General features: G+C 42.8%; 4 protein-coding genes across 7 annotated transcripts; 2 read left to right on the top strand and 2 right to left on the bottom strand.

Moving 5' to 3' along the window:
• Window positions 1-492: 492 nt before the first annotated feature.
• LOC139104143 (bacchus) lies at window positions 493-9,689 on the bottom strand. Of its 2 annotated transcripts, none has more exons than XM_070659401.1 (3): window positions 9,349-9,689; window positions 3,661-3,829; window positions 493-3,536 (listed from the first exon to the last, which is right to left on the bottom strand). In XM_070659401.1, exons 1-3 carry the CDS (start codon window positions 9,454-9,456, stop codon window positions 3,469-3,471), a joined length of 345 nt encoding a protein of 114 aa, XP_070515502.1. In that variant the 5' UTR covers window positions 9,457-9,689; the 3' UTR covers window positions 493-3,468. The 2 variants fall into 2 exon arrangements, with proteins under 2 accessions (XP_070515502.1, XP_070515501.1); XM_070659400.1 differs by having other exon boundaries at window positions 3,655-3,829; window positions 9,349-9,671.
• A 1,171-nt stretch (window positions 9,690-10,860) lies between these two features.
• On the top strand, window positions 10,861-12,279 carry Rpl36a (ribosomal protein L36A). Its single transcript, XM_070659402.1, has 4 exons — window positions 10,861-11,280; window positions 11,643-11,816; window positions 11,994-12,110; window positions 12,192-12,279. Exons 1-4 carry the CDS (start codon window positions 11,278-11,280, stop codon window positions 12,210-12,212), a joined length of 315 nt encoding a protein of 104 aa, XP_070515503.1. The 5' UTR covers window positions 10,861-11,277; the 3' UTR covers window positions 12,213-12,279.
• Window positions 12,272-14,091, bottom strand: Ccdc53 (Coiled-coil domain containing 53). Of its 2 annotated transcripts, none has more exons than XM_070659399.1 (5): window positions 13,978-14,091; window positions 13,211-13,463; window positions 12,930-13,094; window positions 12,557-12,831; window positions 12,272-12,441 (listed from the first exon to the last, which is right to left on the bottom strand). In XM_070659399.1, exons 2-5 carry the CDS (start codon window positions 13,259-13,261, stop codon window positions 12,432-12,434), a joined length of 501 nt encoding a protein of 166 aa, XP_070515500.1. In that variant the 5' UTR covers window positions 13,262-13,463; window positions 13,978-14,091; the 3' UTR covers window positions 12,272-12,431. The 2 variants fall into 2 exon arrangements, with proteins under 2 accessions (XP_070515500.1, XP_070515499.1); XM_070659398.1 differs by lacking the exon at window positions 13,978-14,091 and adding an exon at window positions 13,551-13,710.
• Window positions 13,966-20,240, top strand: Tnpo-sr (transportin 3). 2 transcript variants are annotated; one of them, XM_070659379.1, is made up of 18 exons: window positions 13,966-14,281; window positions 14,638-14,841; window positions 14,964-15,121; window positions 15,202-15,274; window positions 15,558-15,695; window positions 15,776-15,993; window positions 16,069-16,213; window positions 16,319-16,465; window positions 16,542-16,777; window positions 16,858-16,997; window positions 17,079-17,270; window positions 17,359-17,597; window positions 17,662-17,802; window positions 17,886-18,097; window positions 18,184-18,340; window positions 18,442-18,609; window positions 18,688-18,800; window positions 19,007-20,240. In XM_070659379.1, exons 1-18 carry the CDS (start codon window positions 14,165-14,167, stop codon window positions 19,065-19,067), a joined length of 2,859 nt encoding a protein of 952 aa, XP_070515480.1. In that variant the 5' UTR covers window positions 13,966-14,164; the 3' UTR covers window positions 19,068-20,240. The 2 variants fall into 2 exon arrangements, with proteins under 2 accessions (XP_070515480.1, XP_070515481.1); XM_070659380.1 differs by lacking the exons at window positions 13,966-14,281; window positions 14,638-14,841; window positions 14,964-15,121 and having other exon boundaries at window positions 15,204-15,274; window positions 15,547-15,695.
• Window positions 20,241-20,283: the final 43 nt, after the last annotated feature.

Below are 20,283 nucleotides of genomic sequence, written 5' to 3'. Positions count from 1 at the left end.
ATGAAAGTATCGTCGTTGATATCGGGTGGAAATCAAACGCAATGAAAAATGAAGGAAACAGTAAAATGATACTCACACGCATCAATTCTTAGTTTACTGTGTCGGATCATTTTGCAAGCACTTAATATCCTGTTTAAAGACACAACAAAAGTGCATATTTACAGTTACGATTGCATATTTACATAACATCGATCGATAAGTTGCGCTCTCGTATACTTAACGTGAAAAAGTCGGCAGTAAATGCTCGGATTATTTCAATGTAAAAATGTACCTTACACACATGTGTGTATATATATACACACGTCATACAACTATCGTATAATACTACTTTACAATTTTTCTCAGACAACGTCCCTGAATTGCACAAATGTATTGGTAAAGATATAGCAATACATTATGCAAATATATATATATATCTATATATATTAATCCACGAGTAGGGAAGAATTATTTCACTTCACACACATGTGAAGAATAAAAAAGCCATCCGTGTTGTTTTCCAAAATGTATTTACTTAAAAATACAATGAAAGTTTCAGTTCTGATGGAATGGGCAGAAATATATAGTCTGTGGTGTGTCGGTTACTTGTTGAGAGAGATGATGCAATGGTATCCTGTACAAAAGTAGCTTGAACAAGATTTATGAACACACAAACCAAATTCTTATCCTAAGATTTTCGTTTACGTTAAATCGTGTGGACACACACATGTTTGTCATTTACCAGATTTGATGTCTTAAACTTTTCTTTTCATGCTTACCTAACAAACGTAGGGATGTAACGGTAGTGGGCGATCAGCCTGATTGATTGTAAGACCCGTTAGCATCAGCAAATGAGTTTAGCGAATCGCGTCGAGTACTCGAGCGCGACTGCACTTTGCCGGGCTTGACGCAGTACAAAACGCAAGTCTCTTCTTTTTTTTCTTTTCTTTTTTTTCATTTTTTTTTGTTTTGTTATTTTTGTTCAGGATGCATTTGTTGCCAACGGGGCTTGGTATGGTTGTATTTAATAAAATTAAATGGGCCTATGCTTATAGTATGTATAGTATAGTATACTATGAACGCTAAAGTACTGATTTTGCTCAGGCACCTGTACTTTAAGATAGTTCTTTGCCAATTTGTCATCGTCAAGTTACTATCTTGAAGCGAACACGTGTAAATACAGCAGCAGATTGCGTATAAAACCGTAGATTAACAGAGACTGCCGGAGATGGTACGCATCACCATTGACATCGATCAGCTTTGTTGGACGCGTTACATACACTCGTGAGGAGTATTTGAATTTCCTTCATTTGCACCATCGAGTCTTTCGACGTAAGAGACTTTGTCAGTATTCAACATTACACGGTCCAACCTCCATCTCCTTGGTTTCCATACAGCGGGATTTTTAGTCCGTGTGGTTTTCGAGCAGCCTTTACACCGCTCGTCTCCTCATAGTTTTTTCAGATATTAAACTCATCACTACTTACGAGAACGAATTCATTTTCTCTGATCTAACTGCGTTTTATTTAACTATCTCATTCGAAAATATTTGTACATTAAAACGTGGGACATCTTCTCGCATTCAAATTATCGTTACCTTTATTTAATTATTATGCTGCTATGGTACAATGGTATAACCGCAATGTCTCTTCACCCTTTTATCTAACAGTCTCCCAAAAATAAGTAGCGGCATGGACACGCCAATCCCAATGATTCACCGACTCTTGCATAAGGAGCGATCTTCTTGTTTCACTTATCAACCAGAAAATCTCCATTTGTCATAATCATAGTCAATGTCAACATCATAAGTTAATAAAAATTTTTTTTTTCAACACTATTAACAAATTTGGTGCATACACGTAATTTTTTAAGATACGATCGAAACATGGATTCTGCATATATACAATATACATATGTATACATATATACATACACAGAATACATATATATTCATATATGTATAGTATATATGCATGTATATACATGTGGAAAAAAATAAAAAATAAGAATGAGTAAATATTGCTGACTCATTCTACAACAGTCCAAGAATCATTGCCACTCAAAATAGTCCATAATAAAGTCGAGATTAAATCATAATTAATAAAAGTAATTCAAACGCTCGAATTATAATCAAATGAGAACATTTGAAAATAAGAAGAGTTCTTATTACATAATTGTCGCAATATGTATAGTCCGAATTTTTTTTTTTTCCATTTATAATTTCGCGTCATGTACGGCAGTACTTCTGAAGTTAAAAAAAAATCTATATATACATATATATACATATAAATATATATATATGTACATATAGATTTGTCTACGCGTATAATTGAACCCTTATCTTCTACAAAAAATGATATAGTTGGTTGAAATGAATAGAGAAGGGTGATGGCCTTACATTTTACAAGTTGACTACTCGATGCTTTCCCTTATTTATGCCCAAGCCTGAAGTGTAACAACCTCTCCGCATTATATTACGTTTACATAATATTATCGTTAATAATAAAATGTTTCTTATTCCATAACTTTATACATACTATGTATAATTATTATGCAATATTAAAGTCACATATTATTCATCCATACTACTTGACGCGAGTGTTGCATTGTTGCAATCTTAATTCCTGTCTCTATACCAAACAGGAGCACGAAGCGGTGTTATGTTTAAAAAATTTTTTTTTTTTTTAATATTTCTTTTTTTTCAGGTATATTATGAATGCCGAGAGATGTCCATTCTTGCCTATTTAGCTTAGTTATTTGCCATATATATGTTACGTATGAGTTGTTCAAATTCTTAAAAGCCTCGCGCTCCTGTGAAGACACTGCAATTACACATTTCGATTCGAGAAGAAGAACTCAATATATCACACGCACAAGGTGAGAGACATTCGTCGAACTACAAACGTAAATTTGATTTTAAATGTAAAAAAATCATCACCTTCGAATATCCATTTTACACTATTTAAATATAATAGTTTTTTTTTTTTATCTTAAATAAGTATTCTCATTAAAAAACTGTCCCGACGAAGAAAGCCAGATGACGGCAAATACCAGTTAGTAGGTGGTTCGGATAAAACGATAGATTCGTCTTGGGAATCGTGCACATGTACGAATGGACGATCGAAATAAAAATCTACATAGCAGATGAAATCAACTCATCGAATCCTCAGGACGAATATACAGTTCATTCAAACTACCTAATAGCATTTGGTGACGGCTAGACGACCAGAATTGCAAAGAGCCAAGACAAGTAGAGAACTGCTCACAAGTAGGGTCGGCCCACCACAATTCCGGTGAGGTGGTAATTTTTACTTGTCGATCGGAAGATAGAGAGGATCCAATAACACGGATTGGGCACGATGGATATCAACAATATTACCAACCACTCAATATGAGAGTAAGTTTGCCGAGTTCGCCGAAAATCGACCATGATGTCATCACGTGCCTAACGCCTCCCTTCTTAATTGCATAATGTTTTCCCTTTTTTCATTATGCGTCGTCTTCATCGTCTTCTACCTCACCTTCTACTTCACCTTCCGCGTCGTCATCTTCTTCGTCTATAACGTAACGACAAACGTTAATAAGTCAATCGATCCCTTTCACTTCATTCGTTAAAAAACAAAAAAAATTATTCATTCAATATGCGGCAATATTTTAATTAGTACATTCATTTACCTTCACCTTCTTCTAAATCTTCTTCACCTTCTGGTATGTCATCGTCATCGTCCTCCTCCTCTCCGTCCCCGTCTACTTCCTCTTCCTCTTCAATTTCTTCCTCAATCTCCTCTTCTTCTACCTCTCCGTCCCCGTTCTCCTCCTTTTTCTGTTTCTTTGTTTCTTCATTTTTCTCCTGCAACATGGCAAGAAAAAATTACTTATTTGAAACAAACCCTAGCGGACTTAATTGCTAATGAGCAAAGAGTTATTACCGATTACGTGTGCCTTGATTGCATATATGTAGTGTGAGAATTTATGACGAATATAATTTTATATTAATATTAAATGTCGTGTGCTTTGCATGGTATTAATAAAAGACGTATTTCTCTGTCTCGGAATTAGATGTAGAAAAAGGAAAGAAAATTCGGCGCCAGCGGGGGGACATTAAAACGGAAGAGGCGAAGAAGATAGAGGAAAGCGGCGGCGACCGGCGAGAAGCACAAGGTCCCTTCCCGCCAAGAAACCACGCCGGGGCGAAGGAGGAGATGGTGAGGCGGGGAGGAACTTTCCCTATCCGATGAAGTACGATGGGACGAGAAAAGGGAAATGGCGGAAAGAAACCGCGTACACCGAGCTATCCAGTAGCGCCTAAAACACGAAGAACAGGTAGTAGAAAGTATCGCCACTTTGCCGAATAAAGGTTTAGCTTGGCGCGGAGCTGTCCTGTGAATTTGCCCCCCCGCGTACTTCAAAGCGGCGTGTGCTGAAGGCATGTGTGTAAGTGTGCGCGCGTGTGTGTGCACAGACCCGCGCGCGCATATAAAAGAGATAGAGATTGGTTAATCGTACTTTACATAAAATAGGCAAAGGGGGAAATGGAATTCTATAAGCATTTCACACACGCGCACAGCTTTAAATCCCCCCCCCAGTCTCTCCCGCCACCCTCCGAGAACTGTAGAACCATGCCCTTGATCCAGTCCCGATGGCCCATAACGGCCATAACGCAATAAGCATCATAGTTTATCGATTTCGATGGTGAGAAGAAGAAGGGGGGAAACGACAACGGCCAGCAGCCGAGAACGGAGTTTGCTCCGTAGGCAACCTGAAAACATGCCACCACCGAGAAATCCGAGGGTGTCTGAACGGTGCCGCTCGTCGAGATCATCGTGATTTATCTTGACGACGATTGAGAGACCGTCGCGTGGAGGGCGCGCCGATACGCCGGAAAAAGGAAAAAAAAAGAAAAAAAAATTATTAGGGCGACGCACGCGAGGTCGCCTGTAATATATTTCGCGTACTCCAACTTCGTCGCTCCGATTTTGCACGGGTGCGAGAGCTGCCGCGGCGTCGGTAACGCCGGACTCGTGACCATACGGCGTTGCTGACCGAACGTAGTGGTGGTGGTAGCGTTTGATAGCGACGGCGATGATGGTGCATATCAGTGTGGTAGTAATGACGAGGACGACGGCGGTGGCGATGACGGTGGTGGTAGTAGTAGGAACGACGGGCGACGGTAATGGTATGGGTGAAGGTGGTGGCGGCGACGTTCCCGGTGGAGGTGGTAGTAGCAACGACGGCTGCTGCCGGCTAGCGTAATAGCATACACGCGCCGTGTGTATCGGCGAGTATGAGAAAGCGGCTTTGGATGCGCGCGCGGACCCACGCCGACCAATCGGAGCCGCACGGACCGGCGCCGCGCGGTGAAGAAGACCGCGGTGATTGGCAGATGACGGTGCCGCGCACCATCGCCGGGGATACGGCGTTCGCGTTGCATGCAATTCGCGAACGAGCGAGCGAGAGGAGGCGGCGCGGTGGGGAAGATAAGGGAGGAAGATACCAAAGCAGCGTGCCAAGTGTCGTGCAACGCGAAGCCTTCGAATAAGAGTATAAATCTAAACTGAAGAGAGCCGGGCATTCCGCGAGACGGATATCACGTGGCACCGTCGAAAGCGGCGAAAGGGGAAGAAAGAGGAGAATCGCCGCCAGGACGCCTCCGCGCTCACGACCGCCGGCGGAGGCGCGATCGATCGCGGCGATCGAGTAACAATAATACCGGAAGTAACCGGTGGCGCGCGATTTGGCTTCCACTGCGGCAAATGCCGGAGCGAGATCAAGACGTTCGACGCGCAATCAATGTTCGAGGCCCGCTTTCCTTTCCCTCTTCCCATCCCGCTCCGTCTCTTTCACTCCATTCTGGAGTAATTGTCGTCGCCATATACGGCGGTCGACCTGTTGCGATAAAATGCTAATAGGGATCGGTTACCGGCGGCGTCTACAAACAATGGTTTAATTCTCCGGTCGAGCTTGGCTCGCGCGCTTTACTACTTCGTACTTCGCCGGCCGCTACTTTCATTCGTCAAGCTCGCGGAGCGTACGATGTCTCTCGACGTGAATGACAGCGGCAATGCTCTCGCGCTGGTTGATCGCGCGACACGACGACGCTGTTATCCCCACTTGTTATCCCCTCACGATTACCTATCTATCCGTTTCCAATCACGAGGTCTCGCAGATAACCCAACGGCGCCCATAACCTATCGCGTAGACCACGTCGTAAAACTTGTTCGGACGATCGACGCTCGATGAACATCGGTTACGTAATTAACACATGACGTTTACGAATCGCTCATCGATGGGTTATCGCCGATGAACGCGAGGCTGCTCCCTCCGGACGGAGCGGACTTATCTCGGAATCGCCATAGTTCTCACCTGTCGCGCCGACCTTCCTCCAATTTCCGTGAAAACGAGCGAGATAGCCGGCGAAGCGCGATCAATCGGTATTCGCGGCGCACGTTCGATCCATCTTAATTAAAATAATTAAGCGATAATAAAAGCATGTACGCGAAGAGTCCTAGCGTCGTGAGAAGAAAATAAAAAAATAAAAAAAAAAAGAGGGGAAAGAGGAGAAGAAAGATAGAAGCGACGATAACCATTAAATACAATAAGTTATTTCTAGCTGGCGGAACATCGATCCATAACTGCGTTATCCGATCGACGCGACGCCTTTCCCGCCTTCTCTCTCGACGAGGAAACTCCGGCCGTTCGATCGCTGGACTCCACGTCGTATCGATACCGAGAAAAAAAGGATAGGACAGGTAGAAGGGAAAGAGAAAGAGAAAGAAAAGGAGTGATTTCGAAATCTGAGGTTTCGGTAAAGCTCTGAAGAACGGAGCGCGCGCGTTCCTTTCGAACGTACTCACGGCATGCGAACGTGATTCCTCATTCAGCTCTTCTCCCTCGGCCTCGGAGAGCTTCCCGCCTTTTCCCGCTCGCCGGTTCCGGAGCGATGCTAATCTCTCGCGTATACGTATAAAAAGCGTACGGGCGCGTATATGTCACGTTTCATATGCGTACGGGCGCGCGCGTAGCGTGCGCGTGTGTGCGGATTCTAAAATGAGAAATGCTCGAAAATCGCCCGTCTTTTCCAGTGGTTTTCCGCTGTCCTCTCTCTCTCTCGTTCTCTCCCTCGGACGCTCGCGTGCGCGCGCACTCGCGATCCAGCGACCTAATAGATACTCGGAAGGAGCCGTCGACGTAATAAGGACTCGTTCGACCTGCGGGAACGCGTAAGCGGCTCTATGACCTCCCACGTGACGCGTAACGGCGACGGAGGAAGAATTCCGCCGTCGGCGGGTTCCTCGAAATTTCCGGCCGTTCCTCGTCGTCCGTTCGCCGTGTGCGCGGCGGAGACGCAATCGCATGGTAAATTATCGGCTAAAAATACGGCCTATCGCGGGGGACAACGCGACGGGCGGCGGCGTGGCCCGCGATTTAAGATGAAAAATCGCGACCGCGATGTTTTCTCGAAGGTTCGTAGTAACGCGCCGCTGCGCGCGACCGCCACAAGCCGCGAAAAGAACAGGGAGGTAGGAGAGCACACCGGGTATATAATGCACGGCGTTGCCGCTAGCTGCGCAAGTGGAGTACCTTCGACGAAAAAGATAGATAGAGAAGGACGGAGCGAGCCGCCACCGCCGATATACGTCGGCGGGTGCCGAGAACGAAGGAAGGAGAAAAGAGAGCGAGCGAGGGAGAGTAGGAAGAAACGAGACAAACGGATCGGGAAAGCGAGAGGAAGCGATATGATCGCGCGGACGAAGGAGCGAGAGGGAGAGAGATAGAAAAAAAAAAAAAAGAAGCCCCCGACAGGGGCATTTATGCGCACGGATCGGTAAACAATTTCAGGGCAACGTGTCGACCTGGAGTAGATACGCCGACGGTCATCTATCGATCGACCGTGCCGCGCGATTAACCCTCTTACGACGAATTATCGATCAATTACGGTGGAAAGAGAGCGAGCCGCGTACGCGTGGGAGCGCGGCGGAACGGTGGAAAGAGGGGAAAGAAAGGGCGAGAGGATGAGCGATGAACCGCGGGCTTGGTTTCGACCGCCATGATGGAAACGGACACAGCGCGGCAGGCGATGACGATAACGCCGTGCGACAACGGTGACGGGGCCCGACCACCGCGTTGCGGTTCGGTAAAATGCGCGCGGGACGCGCTCCGGTTTTCCGCGTTCGCGCGACGCCGACGCCGACGCCGACGCCGCCGGCCGTTGTAAAAATGGCGGCTGAGCGGCGAGGCACGCCGAGCACGAGGCGGCGAGATGCAAAAGCGGCGGCGTGCGCGTACTGGCAGAGGGCGCGCGGAGAGACGGGGGCGAAAAGCCGCGTTGAGACGAACTCTCACCGGACGGGAAAAAGAGACACGCGAATAAGCACATGGCGCCGCGGAAGATCAAGATTTTCCCCGTTGCTTTGACCGTTTTCCTCCGCCACCTCCCCCCCCCTCCCCCCACGCTCTTGACGAACGCTAAAAACGTTCTCTCGTTCTCCCTCCCTCCCCTCTGTCCTTCCTTTCCATGCGCGCGCGAACGCGTAGGTTTCCAACGTTGCCTCGAATTTCAGCCTCGAACGCGCGGAACGCGAGTAATTATAGCTTGTTCCGGTAGGAGTCGTCATCGTCATCGCCATCTTCATTATCATCATCATCATCAGCCATCGCGCGGCGAAACAAGCGAGAGAGCGGAGCGGCCGCGCGAGAGAGATGGAGACGGCGAAGAGACTCGTCGCGTTCGTGGCCCGACAAAATACACAATGGCGTCCCTCGCGCGCTCTACGCGGAGGTAAAGAGCGCCGCTGCGCGCCGAAAAAGACGTGCCCTGCACGCGCGCGTCCGATCGAGCGTACTCGACTACGCTCGGGGTCGCTCGCACAGAAATATGGAGGTCCGGCGAAGGAAACGCCGGCCGGCGCGGCGTTGTCCCTCGCTACGCCGTGCCGTCGCTCGGCGGCGCGGGCTACATGGGGCACGTTTCGCTGTCCTTTGCGTGGCACACGGCGGTATATCGCGGTCGGCGACGATGCGTAGAAAGACGCTGTGCGGGCGGGAAAATGCGTGACGGCGAGCCATGAGCCGCCGCGTCGACGGCGGCGGTGGTCAATCTCGGAACGCGTCGATGCGAGATCCCCTGTACCCCGATCAACTCCGAAAGACCGACGGCATGCCTCTCGCGTGGCACTCTTCGTTACCCAGAACCGGAGCAGAGACGCGTGTCCGCGGGGACGATGGACGCCGAGGACGACCCGTCGTCGAGACGCACGTCATGGGAGATACGTCGACGAAGCGGCGCGAGGATCGCGGGCATGGAGTCGGCGAGCGAGTGAAGCATGGCAAAGAAAAAAAAAAAGAAAGGTAAGGAAGCGGTAAACTCACCTCGGCTGGCCTCTTGATCCCCTTGATGTCGCATTTCGCGTCCGCGGATGCCTTGTCGTTCTCCGTCACCTTCTCGACAGCGACCTCGTTATTTTCCTTGGTGCTCATAGTTGGTTGAATCGAAGAGGCGGCGTGCGCGTCGATAATCCAAATAGCTCGGCTTCGCGACTCGAACTGAACTCGGCGAAGTACGAAAGAGCGGCGGCGGCGTTGGCGGCGGCAGCGGCAACGGCAACGGCGACGGCGGCGGTGTGTACGCGTTCCGAGACTTCACAGATACGTGTGTCCTCACACGACGTCGGTTTCCGCCGAAATGCCCGAGAGAGCAGCGTCGTCGTCAGGCCAAGACCCGCGGGGCTGCGAGGGAGAACGCGCGAAGGTGGGGCGGGACGGGCGCGGGAACCAGAGGGGCGAGGAGAGCGCGTGCGATACGGCGGGTTGGAGGGAAGGGCGAGAGAGCGGTGGAGGAGCGGCGAACCAGTCAGGAGTGGAGTATGTGTCGACGACTGTGGCGCGAATAGCGCAAAGCGGACTACTACCAGATCCCGGCGGCTCGCCTCTAGCACGTCCAGCCTGGGCTTTGTTCAAAAATGAAGATGGCGCGGCTTTGAAACACGATGAACCCCTGATTGGCCGAATTCGCGATTGCCCGTATTTCACCGTCGTCGCGTTCGAACCGCGATTTTACGCCGGCCCACGACGTTTCGCGACATCCCGAAGGGCCTCCGCACGTAACGCGTCCGCCCCGGGTGTTAATAAAATTAAAACTCGCGGAGGACGAGGGGTTCGAGAGTTCGTGGCCCAAGTGTGACGTCCGGTTCGAGGCTATGTCGCTCGATTCAAATAAGCCTTGGCGCTGCGAGTGCATCTTTACGTAGCTCTCGACGAGGATCTCGCCGTTGAACGGAAAATCAATCGTCAACCCGTCCAAGAATTACCGACGATCGAACACGATCGCGAGATCTGGTCCAGCCTCTTCATTAATTACGCATCGACGCATGTTTTCGTCTCTCACGACGGCAAAGTGAACACGGCGCGGATCAATCTATAGATAGAAGGAACGACACCGAGCCACGCGGAACTGCACCCCCTCGCACGTAATATATATCTTAAACTTTTTTCCAGACGCTCAATTTTTCACTCATTATTATAGCTCAGACATTCGCCCGTTATAATTATACAATAGCTTCCACTCCGTTTTAATTAAGCATAAAAATTATTATTTTTCTTTTTACTAATGGTAATAATTACATTTTTATCGCTGTGCGTCAGCGAAATTTGATAAAAATTAAAAAATACATCTTGACCTCCCCCTTTAAAGAACGCACACATATCTGCGTATGCATGCACGTGTGCGTGCGCGCAACACACGCATTATTGTTTAATGCATGTGCACACGTAGTCGCTGCGTGTCGATTGTTTGTACGTGTTCATTCACCGCGCAAGATTATTAGGCAGATAAGCAGCATCGTTGCAAGTCCACCGCGTAAAGCCGTACGTTTATTTATATCCGGTCGCAGCGCAAATAATAAGGGTGGCTTAATATAAGATCGTGCTTATCGATTGGATGTTTTATATACCAATTTTGATGTCAGTTGTGTTAATGGCGTAAATTCGATAGCACGCAGAAATCTTTCACCGGCCACTGGAACAATCGAACGTGTTCCACCGCGACTTCTCGGGCGATCCAAACTTCGCAAAATATCGCGAAGTTGATCAGTTCGTATTGACATATAAAAATGTAAGTGAAGCGCAAAAAAAAGAAGGTGTATACACATATATATATGCGCATTCAAGGTTTCTGAATTTATTGCAACGCAACGGGAAGGAAAACTTATGCGCAGACGCGCCAGGAGGTTTCCACCAAATCCGTAGACGCCTCGACTTCCGGTCACGCTACGCACCTCTTTCCTTTTCGATACGTCCAAGATGGTAAGTGAAAAATATAATATTCATGGAGGTTTATCCGCAAGCATTTCGAGAATCGTTTTCGCGATACACCTCAAAAAATTCACATTTCCAGTCGAATTACGTTGTAGAAGTTTGGTATAATTATTGCGCCGATACTTTACGATAAATGTGTCGTCGGAATAACATAACCTGCACGACGAAACCGCTCACCAAGTGTTTTGATTTTCGGCACGACGCAACGCAACGGCGAATACGTTCAATCGAGTCTCGAGTTAAATGCTCGCGTAGATGAAAAACCGTCTGGCTGGAAAATCGTTTATCCCGCTGTACAAAATTATATTGCAATGTCTGTTAGAATTTTTTCTGACTCTTTTCTTTTGCAGGTTAACGTACCGAAGCAGAGACGTACCTTTTGCAAGAAGTGCAAGCTGCATAAGAATCACAAAGTGACGCAGTACAAGAAGAGTAAGGAGCGACATGCCTCGCAAGGCAGAAGACGTTACGACCGCAAACAGCAAGGGTTTGGTGGTCAAACTAAACCTATTTTCAGAAAGAAGGTGAGTGCACAATTCGTACAGTTTAGTCTCGTCTTTTTTATCGCAAGGTCCGCAAGCTTCATTTAATTCGCAGTATCAGTTATTCACTCGATAGTTGGAAATTAATAATTTTATAAATACGTGCATATGTTACGATGACGGACGAGTTTTTATATTAAATTTAATTATATTTTTTAGGCGAAGACAACAAAGAAAATTGTATTGAGGATGGAATGTACCGAATGCAAGTATAGGAAACAAATTCCGTTGAAAAGATGCAAGCATTTTGAGTTAGGTGGTGATAAAAAAAGAAAGGTAAAAAAATTGATATGTTTAAAAAATATTAAGATAAAAATCGAACGTGCATTGATTTTAACTAACTAATTTTATTTTCAGGGTCAAATGATTCAGTTCTAAGCTACCCACTCAATGTTTCACATTCTGCATTCTGTATTTAATAAATAATAAAATCTATAGGAATTTATATAGGTTTTATTTGATACTTTACAATACAAAAAATATGCTAGACATACATCTAAAACGATAAGCACATATACAATCTTAAAATGATTACCTTAACACTTATTCGCCTTGAATTTCATCATTTCCTGACGATTTTGGTATAGAAACTACTTTTTACGGATTGCTAACAAAATAAAAAAATAGGACTAAGGTATTTATAACTTCATAAATTTAAAATTTAATTTACATAACACATCGATCTCGTAAATATCTACTTGTATAAAAATAAGAACACTTACTCCAACACAGATCCATCTAGTCCTTCCAGTTCCATTTTTAATTTAATTCCTTGTTTCGGTACGCCGACACGTAACATTTTGAAGTATTTTTCATAACGCGGATCTTTACTAGCCGCGGACTGTACTTCGTTTTCTTCGTCTTTAGGTTTCGGTTCACTATTATCAAGTTCATCCACTTGACGTACTTCTACCTCGTCCAATTTGCTAGCGTCACGCTCATTAACATTACTTTGTTCTTTATTGTCCTCTTGTTCTAGACCAGGTATAGAAGACAGCTATACAGAAAAGGTAAAAAGAATATTTATATGCAACTTATTGTGTAAAAGGCCATTCTTTTCAGCACATTCTCTGCACACATTCTTCGAATACATACCCGTGATTCTAGTATCTCTAACGATGCTTCTAATCTTTGCAGTTTATTCTCGAAGTCGAACAATCTCTCCTCGCAGGACAAGGCAAACTTATTCAGGAACGTGACGGTGTGAGTGATGAAGTGATTTATGAAAGAGACCGTGCGTTTCTGATTGATCGGTGGCACCTAAAATACAAATCATTAGACTCGTAAGCCCGGCATCGTCGCGCAACGCTTCAACCCGGGCGTCACCGACCAGCGGCGACGTGTGCGCGCGCGAAAAATGTCAAAAATCTCGCCACCTTCGCGTAGTCTATTGTTGGCTCGATTATCGGTATCTTGTAATCACTCATCGTGAATCGCCAGGCGCTCCGCCGAAACCACCTACGGTTTATCAAGCTGTCAATGACTGTCAACCATGCTGTCAGCTCGCGTCATGGTAGAAAAATATCTCGGCTCACTGCGTATCCGGTGTACCGAGAGGTGGAATTGGTGAAAATCACGAATCGCGTCTGCGTTTCGAATATTCTATGGTCCTTGAACTTCTCGCAGTCCCTGTATATTATACATACACGAATGTTAGAATCACGCCGTAAAATCATTTGTACATCACGAAATTACTTAAAAAAAAAAAATTTGTACCCCCGGCAAGTCTTGCATCGCGTTAGCAGAGAAGGATTGACAGCGAGGGAATTGTTACAAGCCGCATACTACAGTAAGAGTAGCCTGAATTTGCGAGAGGAACGCTCGGCGCAAGTGCAATTTTGCTCACAGTACCGCACATTGGATCGCGCGCTGACTGATAATTGCAAGCTGAAGTGTGGATCTCGACCGATCGGTGATTATCGCCGAACTTTTGCCTCCCCCCCCCCGGACCGAGATCGAATTCGAAGCGTGGAAAAGGGCGAGGAAGGCACGTAACGTCTGTTCCTTTTCGGCTGCACTTTCGGTACCCCTTTTCAAAATCTCCCTTCCCACCCACTCGCGAGTACGCGTATTTCGCAATTAACGTCCTACGCGTGTGGCTTACGCGCTTCTGACGTGCGAAATGTGACGGCCGGGCAGATACCTGAATTACTTTACGGTGCACCGCCCGCTGATACCGCCCGCCGCAGCCGTCGCCAGTTTGAGGTTAGACTCTCGCATCGAGGCGACGAAACGCTCGGCTCTGACACGGTCTGGCCTTGCGCGGCTGCATTCTCCTATCAGCCGTGATCTGTATGGAGGTTTCGCGGTACACGAACACTGTCTGAAACATGGATTCCCCGCCGAACCTGGAGACCGTCTACCAGGCCGTGTTCTCTTTATATAACAACACAAATCCGGCCGAGCCAGGAAAAGCGTCGCTATGGCTGGGAGAACTGCAAAGATCGGTAAGCCCACCACGTCATTTTTACTACCGCTCGAAGTTCCCTTCCACGTCTTTCCCAGGTTCGATTATTAGCATTCCGACGTCGTACGCGAGAGCTCTGTTGGATAATCTCGCGTAAACGGCGTCGCGAGTGAAAAATATGGAAAACCACTTTCTAACCTTGAAGAGAAAGATCGCACTGTTGCGGGAATATGTTTAACACCATGTTGTAAAATGGGCGAAATAAATTGTGCAGCTAGTCGCGCTACGTTTTATTAAAATTGTATTTAACGGCGATTCGATTCGTAATTATGGAACATTTCTCATTAGTGGCAAAGAATTCATTACAATATGTTCTGTCGTATTTTTTTCCAATAGGTATTTGCGTGGAAAATAGCGGACGAAATGTTACATCAAAAACGGAACATAGAATCCTGTTATTTCGCTGCGCAAACCATGCGCACCAAAATCCAGCTCTCCTTCCACGAATTGCCTCAAGAAGCTCATACTTCATTAAGAGATTCATTAATGGAACATATATCACAAATTAATGAACACACTAACTCTGCCATTGTTACTCAGGTACTGATTTATATTTTTTTATAAAATTGCTTTTTTTTTTTTTCTTAATTTTATAATTCTATGTGTGTTTTATTAATTGCTATTTAATCTCTATTCATGACATTAAATTTATATACTTGCAGTTGTGTTTAGCTTTAACAGACCTGGCCCTACAAATGTCCTCCTGGCAAAAGCCAGTGGTAGATTTAATTAATAGGTTTGGAGGAAACACTACTCATTTATGGCCACTGCTTGAAATAATGACTGTATTTCCAGAAGAAGTAAATTCAAGATCACTCAGGTATAATTTAAACAATTTTATCGCTTATTTGATGCTGCACTAATATAAAAAAAATTAAGTCTATTAAATTTTTTTTACAGGCTGGGTGCTAATCACAGACAGCATATATTGCAAGAACTCAGTGCAACTGCAGACACTGTAACAGAGTTTTTGGTATGCTTAATAAGTTTGTTATGTCAGTTTTTTTATATCGGAAAACAAATAATAATTTAATATTTTTTTATTAATTACCTTCAACTTTCTATTTGATCACTCATAAACTATAAATTGACCTTGCTTTTATACATAGAATCATGCATTACCCCAGTAATTTTTTTTTATATGCATATTGAATTTTTTTTTTATAGATAAAATAATTTTAGATGTATCATTTTTATTTATATAAATGTGCCCATTCTATTTTAACATTGGCATCTCATATATAGTGTAATTGCAGAAAATGTGCCTAAAAAACAGCGGTGATAATTTACAAATCCAAATCACTATTTTGAGATGTTTTACCAGCTGGATAACAGTTCACGCAATATCACTTAAAGCCGTACCCTCGAGCGAGGTAGTCGTTTATGCCTTGCAAGTGAGTCCCTTGAAACTTATTAAATATTTACAGAAAAATTAATCGTATTTTATTTTCTTTTAAATAATTTTATTTTTTAGGTACTCAGCAATCATATGGCTGTTTCACAACTTCACGAAACGGCTACTGACTGTATCTGTGTAATTTTACAAGTGTTAGGGGAAGATAGCAATACTAATCGTGATAGCGACAACGAAACAAATATACAGTTACAACAATTGCAGTTGTGTCTTTTCACAAGCGTAATGAATTTAGAACAACCATATCACTTGTCTGTTGCACACGAGGATATGGAAAAGTAATTTATTTTTTTGAGTAATTTTAAATTAAATACGCTTGTGTTAAGTAAACTTAATTATCAAATATATTACAGGTCTATAAATTATTGCCGAATATTTACGGAGTTGGCCGAAACATTTTTAGAAACTATGGTGACGGGTAGTGAAGATGGAAAACAGCATTACGCTATTAAAATTTTAGATCTTGTCCTTACATGTGTTGGTCATCATGATTACGAGGTACTTTAAATAAATATGTCGATGTACTACATTTAACACTTAGTGTTTGGTTAATATAAATTAGTATCGTAATTACAGATTAAATAAATTTCTTTTTTTTTTAAGGTTGCACAGATAACTTTTAATTTGTGGTATCGATTATCAGAAATTCTTTATCGAAAGAATAATGATGATCTTAATGCAGTATTTCGACCTCATATTGAAAGACTGATCGGTGCCCTTTGCAGGCATTGTCAAATGGAACCAGATCATGTCAGTATATTTACGATAAAAATTTTACTAAATGTTTTATAGGAAGAAAATAATAATTAGAATTATTAATTTCTAGTTGGGTCTTGTGGAAGAAGGGGGAGGAGGAGAAGACTTCGCTGATTTTCGAAATCGCGTATCAGATTTGATAAAAGATGTGGTGTTCGTAGTTGGAAGTAGCCATTGTTTCCGACAAATGTTCTCTTCGTTGACCGGAGGACCTGGCCCACAAGGTCAACCTGTACGTACGCCTACTTGGGACTCGACCGAAGCTGCACTTTTTATAATGCAAGCAGTGGCAAAAAATATTTTACCGTATGTTTTTTACATATTTATTACAACATATTAAAAAAAGTAAAAATAAAAAATTAAAGTAACAGAGTTTTATGTAATAGAGAAGAAAATGACGTGGTTCCGAAAGTGGTGGAAGCTATTCTTAATTTACCAGAAAACACACACATAGCGGTACGCTATACTAGTATACTTCTCTTAGGCGAGCTATGTGAATGGATAGATAGGCATCCACAATCATTAGGTAAGAACAAATATTTCGCAAATTAATAACGTAAGCATCGAGTTATCAATTTTAATAACATTCACAATTTTATTATTTCAGAACCAGTTTTAAATTTTCTCTTAGATTGTTTAAATCAAAAAGGATTGGGAAGTGCCGCTTCAGGCGCATTATTAAGCATATGTACAGCTTGTCCGTTACATATGACTACACATTTTTCTGGACTTTTGCAAATAGCGCGTTCTCTTGATAATTTTGCTATTAGTAATGACGCAGCTATTGGCCTACTAAAAGGTTGGATATTTATGGACTACGTATTATTTTTACAAGGTATATGCGAGTATTTAAAAAATTAAATAAATAATTGTGATTGTTGAAATAGGCGTGTCAATAATTTTGGCAAGATTACCACATGAAGAAATTACTCCGGCAATAAGAGAACTATGCTGCTTCCAAGCAAGTTCTCTGTGGACGCTTTTGGCAGATAGAGTTCCAATCGAGAGAGGAACAAAGACTGATCCTGTGATATGGCTGGATAGATTAGCCGCTATATTTAAGCACACTAATCCTCAAATTGATGACCCTAATAAACCTCATCCATGTCAAAGTGTAGTCACTGAAGTAAGTACTTAAAAAAAAAAAAATTAGTTTAAACATTTTTAACGCTGATAATATTCATTTATAGATGTGGCCGGTATTGTCAAATGTATGTGAAACATATCAACGAGATGTAAGAGTCATAGAAAGATGTTGCCGTTGTATACGTTTTGCAGTGCGCTGTGTAGGTAAAAATTCTGCCCATTTGCTCGAACCAATTGTAAAACAGGTAAAAATTTACGAATATGATAATGATATTTAAGATTCTATTGTTTTTAATACATGTATTTAATACATGATTTTTTTTCCTAGATCGTACCGTTGTATACGGTACATAAACATAGCTGTTTCTTATACCTTGGTTCTATATTAGTGGATGAGTACGCAACTGATTCGGAATGTGTTTGGAATCTCGTAAATATGTTACAAGCTTTTATTGGTCCTACTTTTGCTCTTCTTGAACAAGAAGATGGTTTAAAAAATCATCCTGACACAGTAGACGATCTATTCAGGCTGTGTGCTAGGTATAGCATTAATTTAATTATTAATACTGATTAATATTTTTATTAAAATATAATCTAATTTTATTTCACTTTTTTTTACGCAAAAGATTTCTTCAAAGAGCTCCTATTCCTTTATTACATTCTCCTGTTATGGTGAGCATTGTAGATTGCGCTATAATGGCTTGCAGTTTGGATCATCGGGATGCTAATAGCTCAGTAATGAAATTTTTTTATGATCTTTTACATAGTGGCCGCAGTTATAAGGTAACTGTTTGTTAATTTTATACATTAAAATCTTAAAATAATTTCTTTGATATAAGTTATTCACACAAATTAGTTTCGATTATAAACTTGTCTTTTTTCAGGATCGATCGGACTATACGATACGGCGACAACTGGTACAAAGTATATTACAAGAAAAAGGTCAAACATTAATCATAAAATTATTACATGCTGCAGTGTTTGAGTTGTCTTCTTACATGCTATCTGACGTGGCGGATGTTATAATCGAACTTACCCGAAATGATGCAGACGTATGTATTTTATTCTGTTTTTTACATATTCCGTGTTGTTTTATTTAAAAAAAAATTGTATGTTACATCTTGTTTCAGCTTATGTCAAAATGGTTGGAAGAAGCTATTAAGACAATGCCAGCGCAAAATGCAGGAGGAGCTCCGACAGCAACACCCGATCAACTACTTGAATTTCACAGTACAGTCACAAGGTACAGTATACAATTTTATACCAGCGCAAATATAGAAAATAACGACACCATTCGTAGCATTGTTAGAAATGTCAAATAATGTTTAAAATAATTAATGAATACGATCGATTTAACCATCTATATAAATCATTGGTAATTGCTACAAATTTTTCCAACCATTCGCAGAATTAATAATTAATGTCGTTTTGTTTTTTTACGATATTTAGGTCAGAAACACCAAAAACCGTCACATATGCTCTACGAAATTTCGCGCGCCTGTATCGCTAATGCATTTTAATTGTATATTGAGTTTATTAAATTCTTTAAAAATTATTTATAAGATTTTTGGGTAAGTTTCGATTGTTACATCCTCGAAATAAAATTTGCTATAATTAGTTTCATGTACAAATATACTAGGGAAAAAAAAAAGTACGAACATTTTTTACATTTTATCTCTATAGTTTATTTGATAATTACATTACATATATATATATATATATATATAGTTACTATGTGGGCTGTTATATCCTACAAAAAAGTCACTTTTTAACCAATTTTCATTAAATTCTCTCAATTTCCTCAGATACCTACCTCTCCTAGTCTTACAACATCTAAAACGTTAATGTACAGAATGAACTACTTGCGGTTAAAGATAAGGAAGAAAATTTGTATTGTACTACACTACGTGTGATCCAACACATCGAAGACGATTTAATCCTCAGGAGTGCTGTACGATGTAGTATTTACACCGAACGCTAATTGTTCATTTTGTTTCACGGTAACGGTAAATCTTGAACAAAATCTTAAATAAAGTAATATTTTTTACCAAAATGTAACGTTAACTTTTCAGTTATAGAAGATACGATAGTTTCGTGCACAAGCTCTCCCGGAAAAAAAAAAGAAAGAAAGAAAAAAAAGAAAAAGATATAACAGTGTAAAGTAGAAGCGTGATTCACCACCGTTGGATCGACCGGGGAGTTGACTGATGCGATAACGCTTCGTACTGATTGCGGGAAACAAAAAATCTGGTCTTAAAGCCGTCAGGTGCGCAATGCACCGTTCGCTCGAGGGACGTGATCGCGCGTTCTCGGCCGCAAGGTGAGCCGGAAACATTTGAATTGCCGAGGGGGGAATAGCAAATGTGCAGGTGCCTCGTGTCCAGCGTCGCGTCGGCTTTCTTTTTGCGAAGGGGTCCACATTACTTGTCAAAGCAAAGCGCCCCTACAAATCTGTTTGCTTCGTCTCTAGAGTAACCAATTTTATTTTTAAAAATTCATATTAAAAATTACATCGTTCAGGGAACATTAGTCGACAACATAATCATTTATTTCAACGATACAGATATACAATTAGAAACCTGTGCGCGGTATTATAAATTTCGACGCTATCTTATTACATTGCGGTTTCTACAATTCTTCCTACGAGGATAATAAATCGTAGGAAAAAGGAAAAAAAAAAAAAGAAATCAAACGGTGTCCTTCCCGGAAGGTAGACCGCAACGAAA

This window comes from Cardiocondyla obscurior, linkage group LG07, assembly GCF_019399895.1.
Source record: "Cardiocondyla obscurior isolate alpha-2009 linkage group LG07, Cobs3.1, whole genome shotgun sequence".
Taxonomy (NCBI): Eukaryota; Metazoa; Arthropoda; class Insecta; order Hymenoptera; family Formicidae; genus Cardiocondyla; species Cardiocondyla obscurior.
The sequence above is the reverse complement of the archived record's forward strand: the minus strand, read 5'-3'. Positions and strand labels throughout refer to the sequence as shown.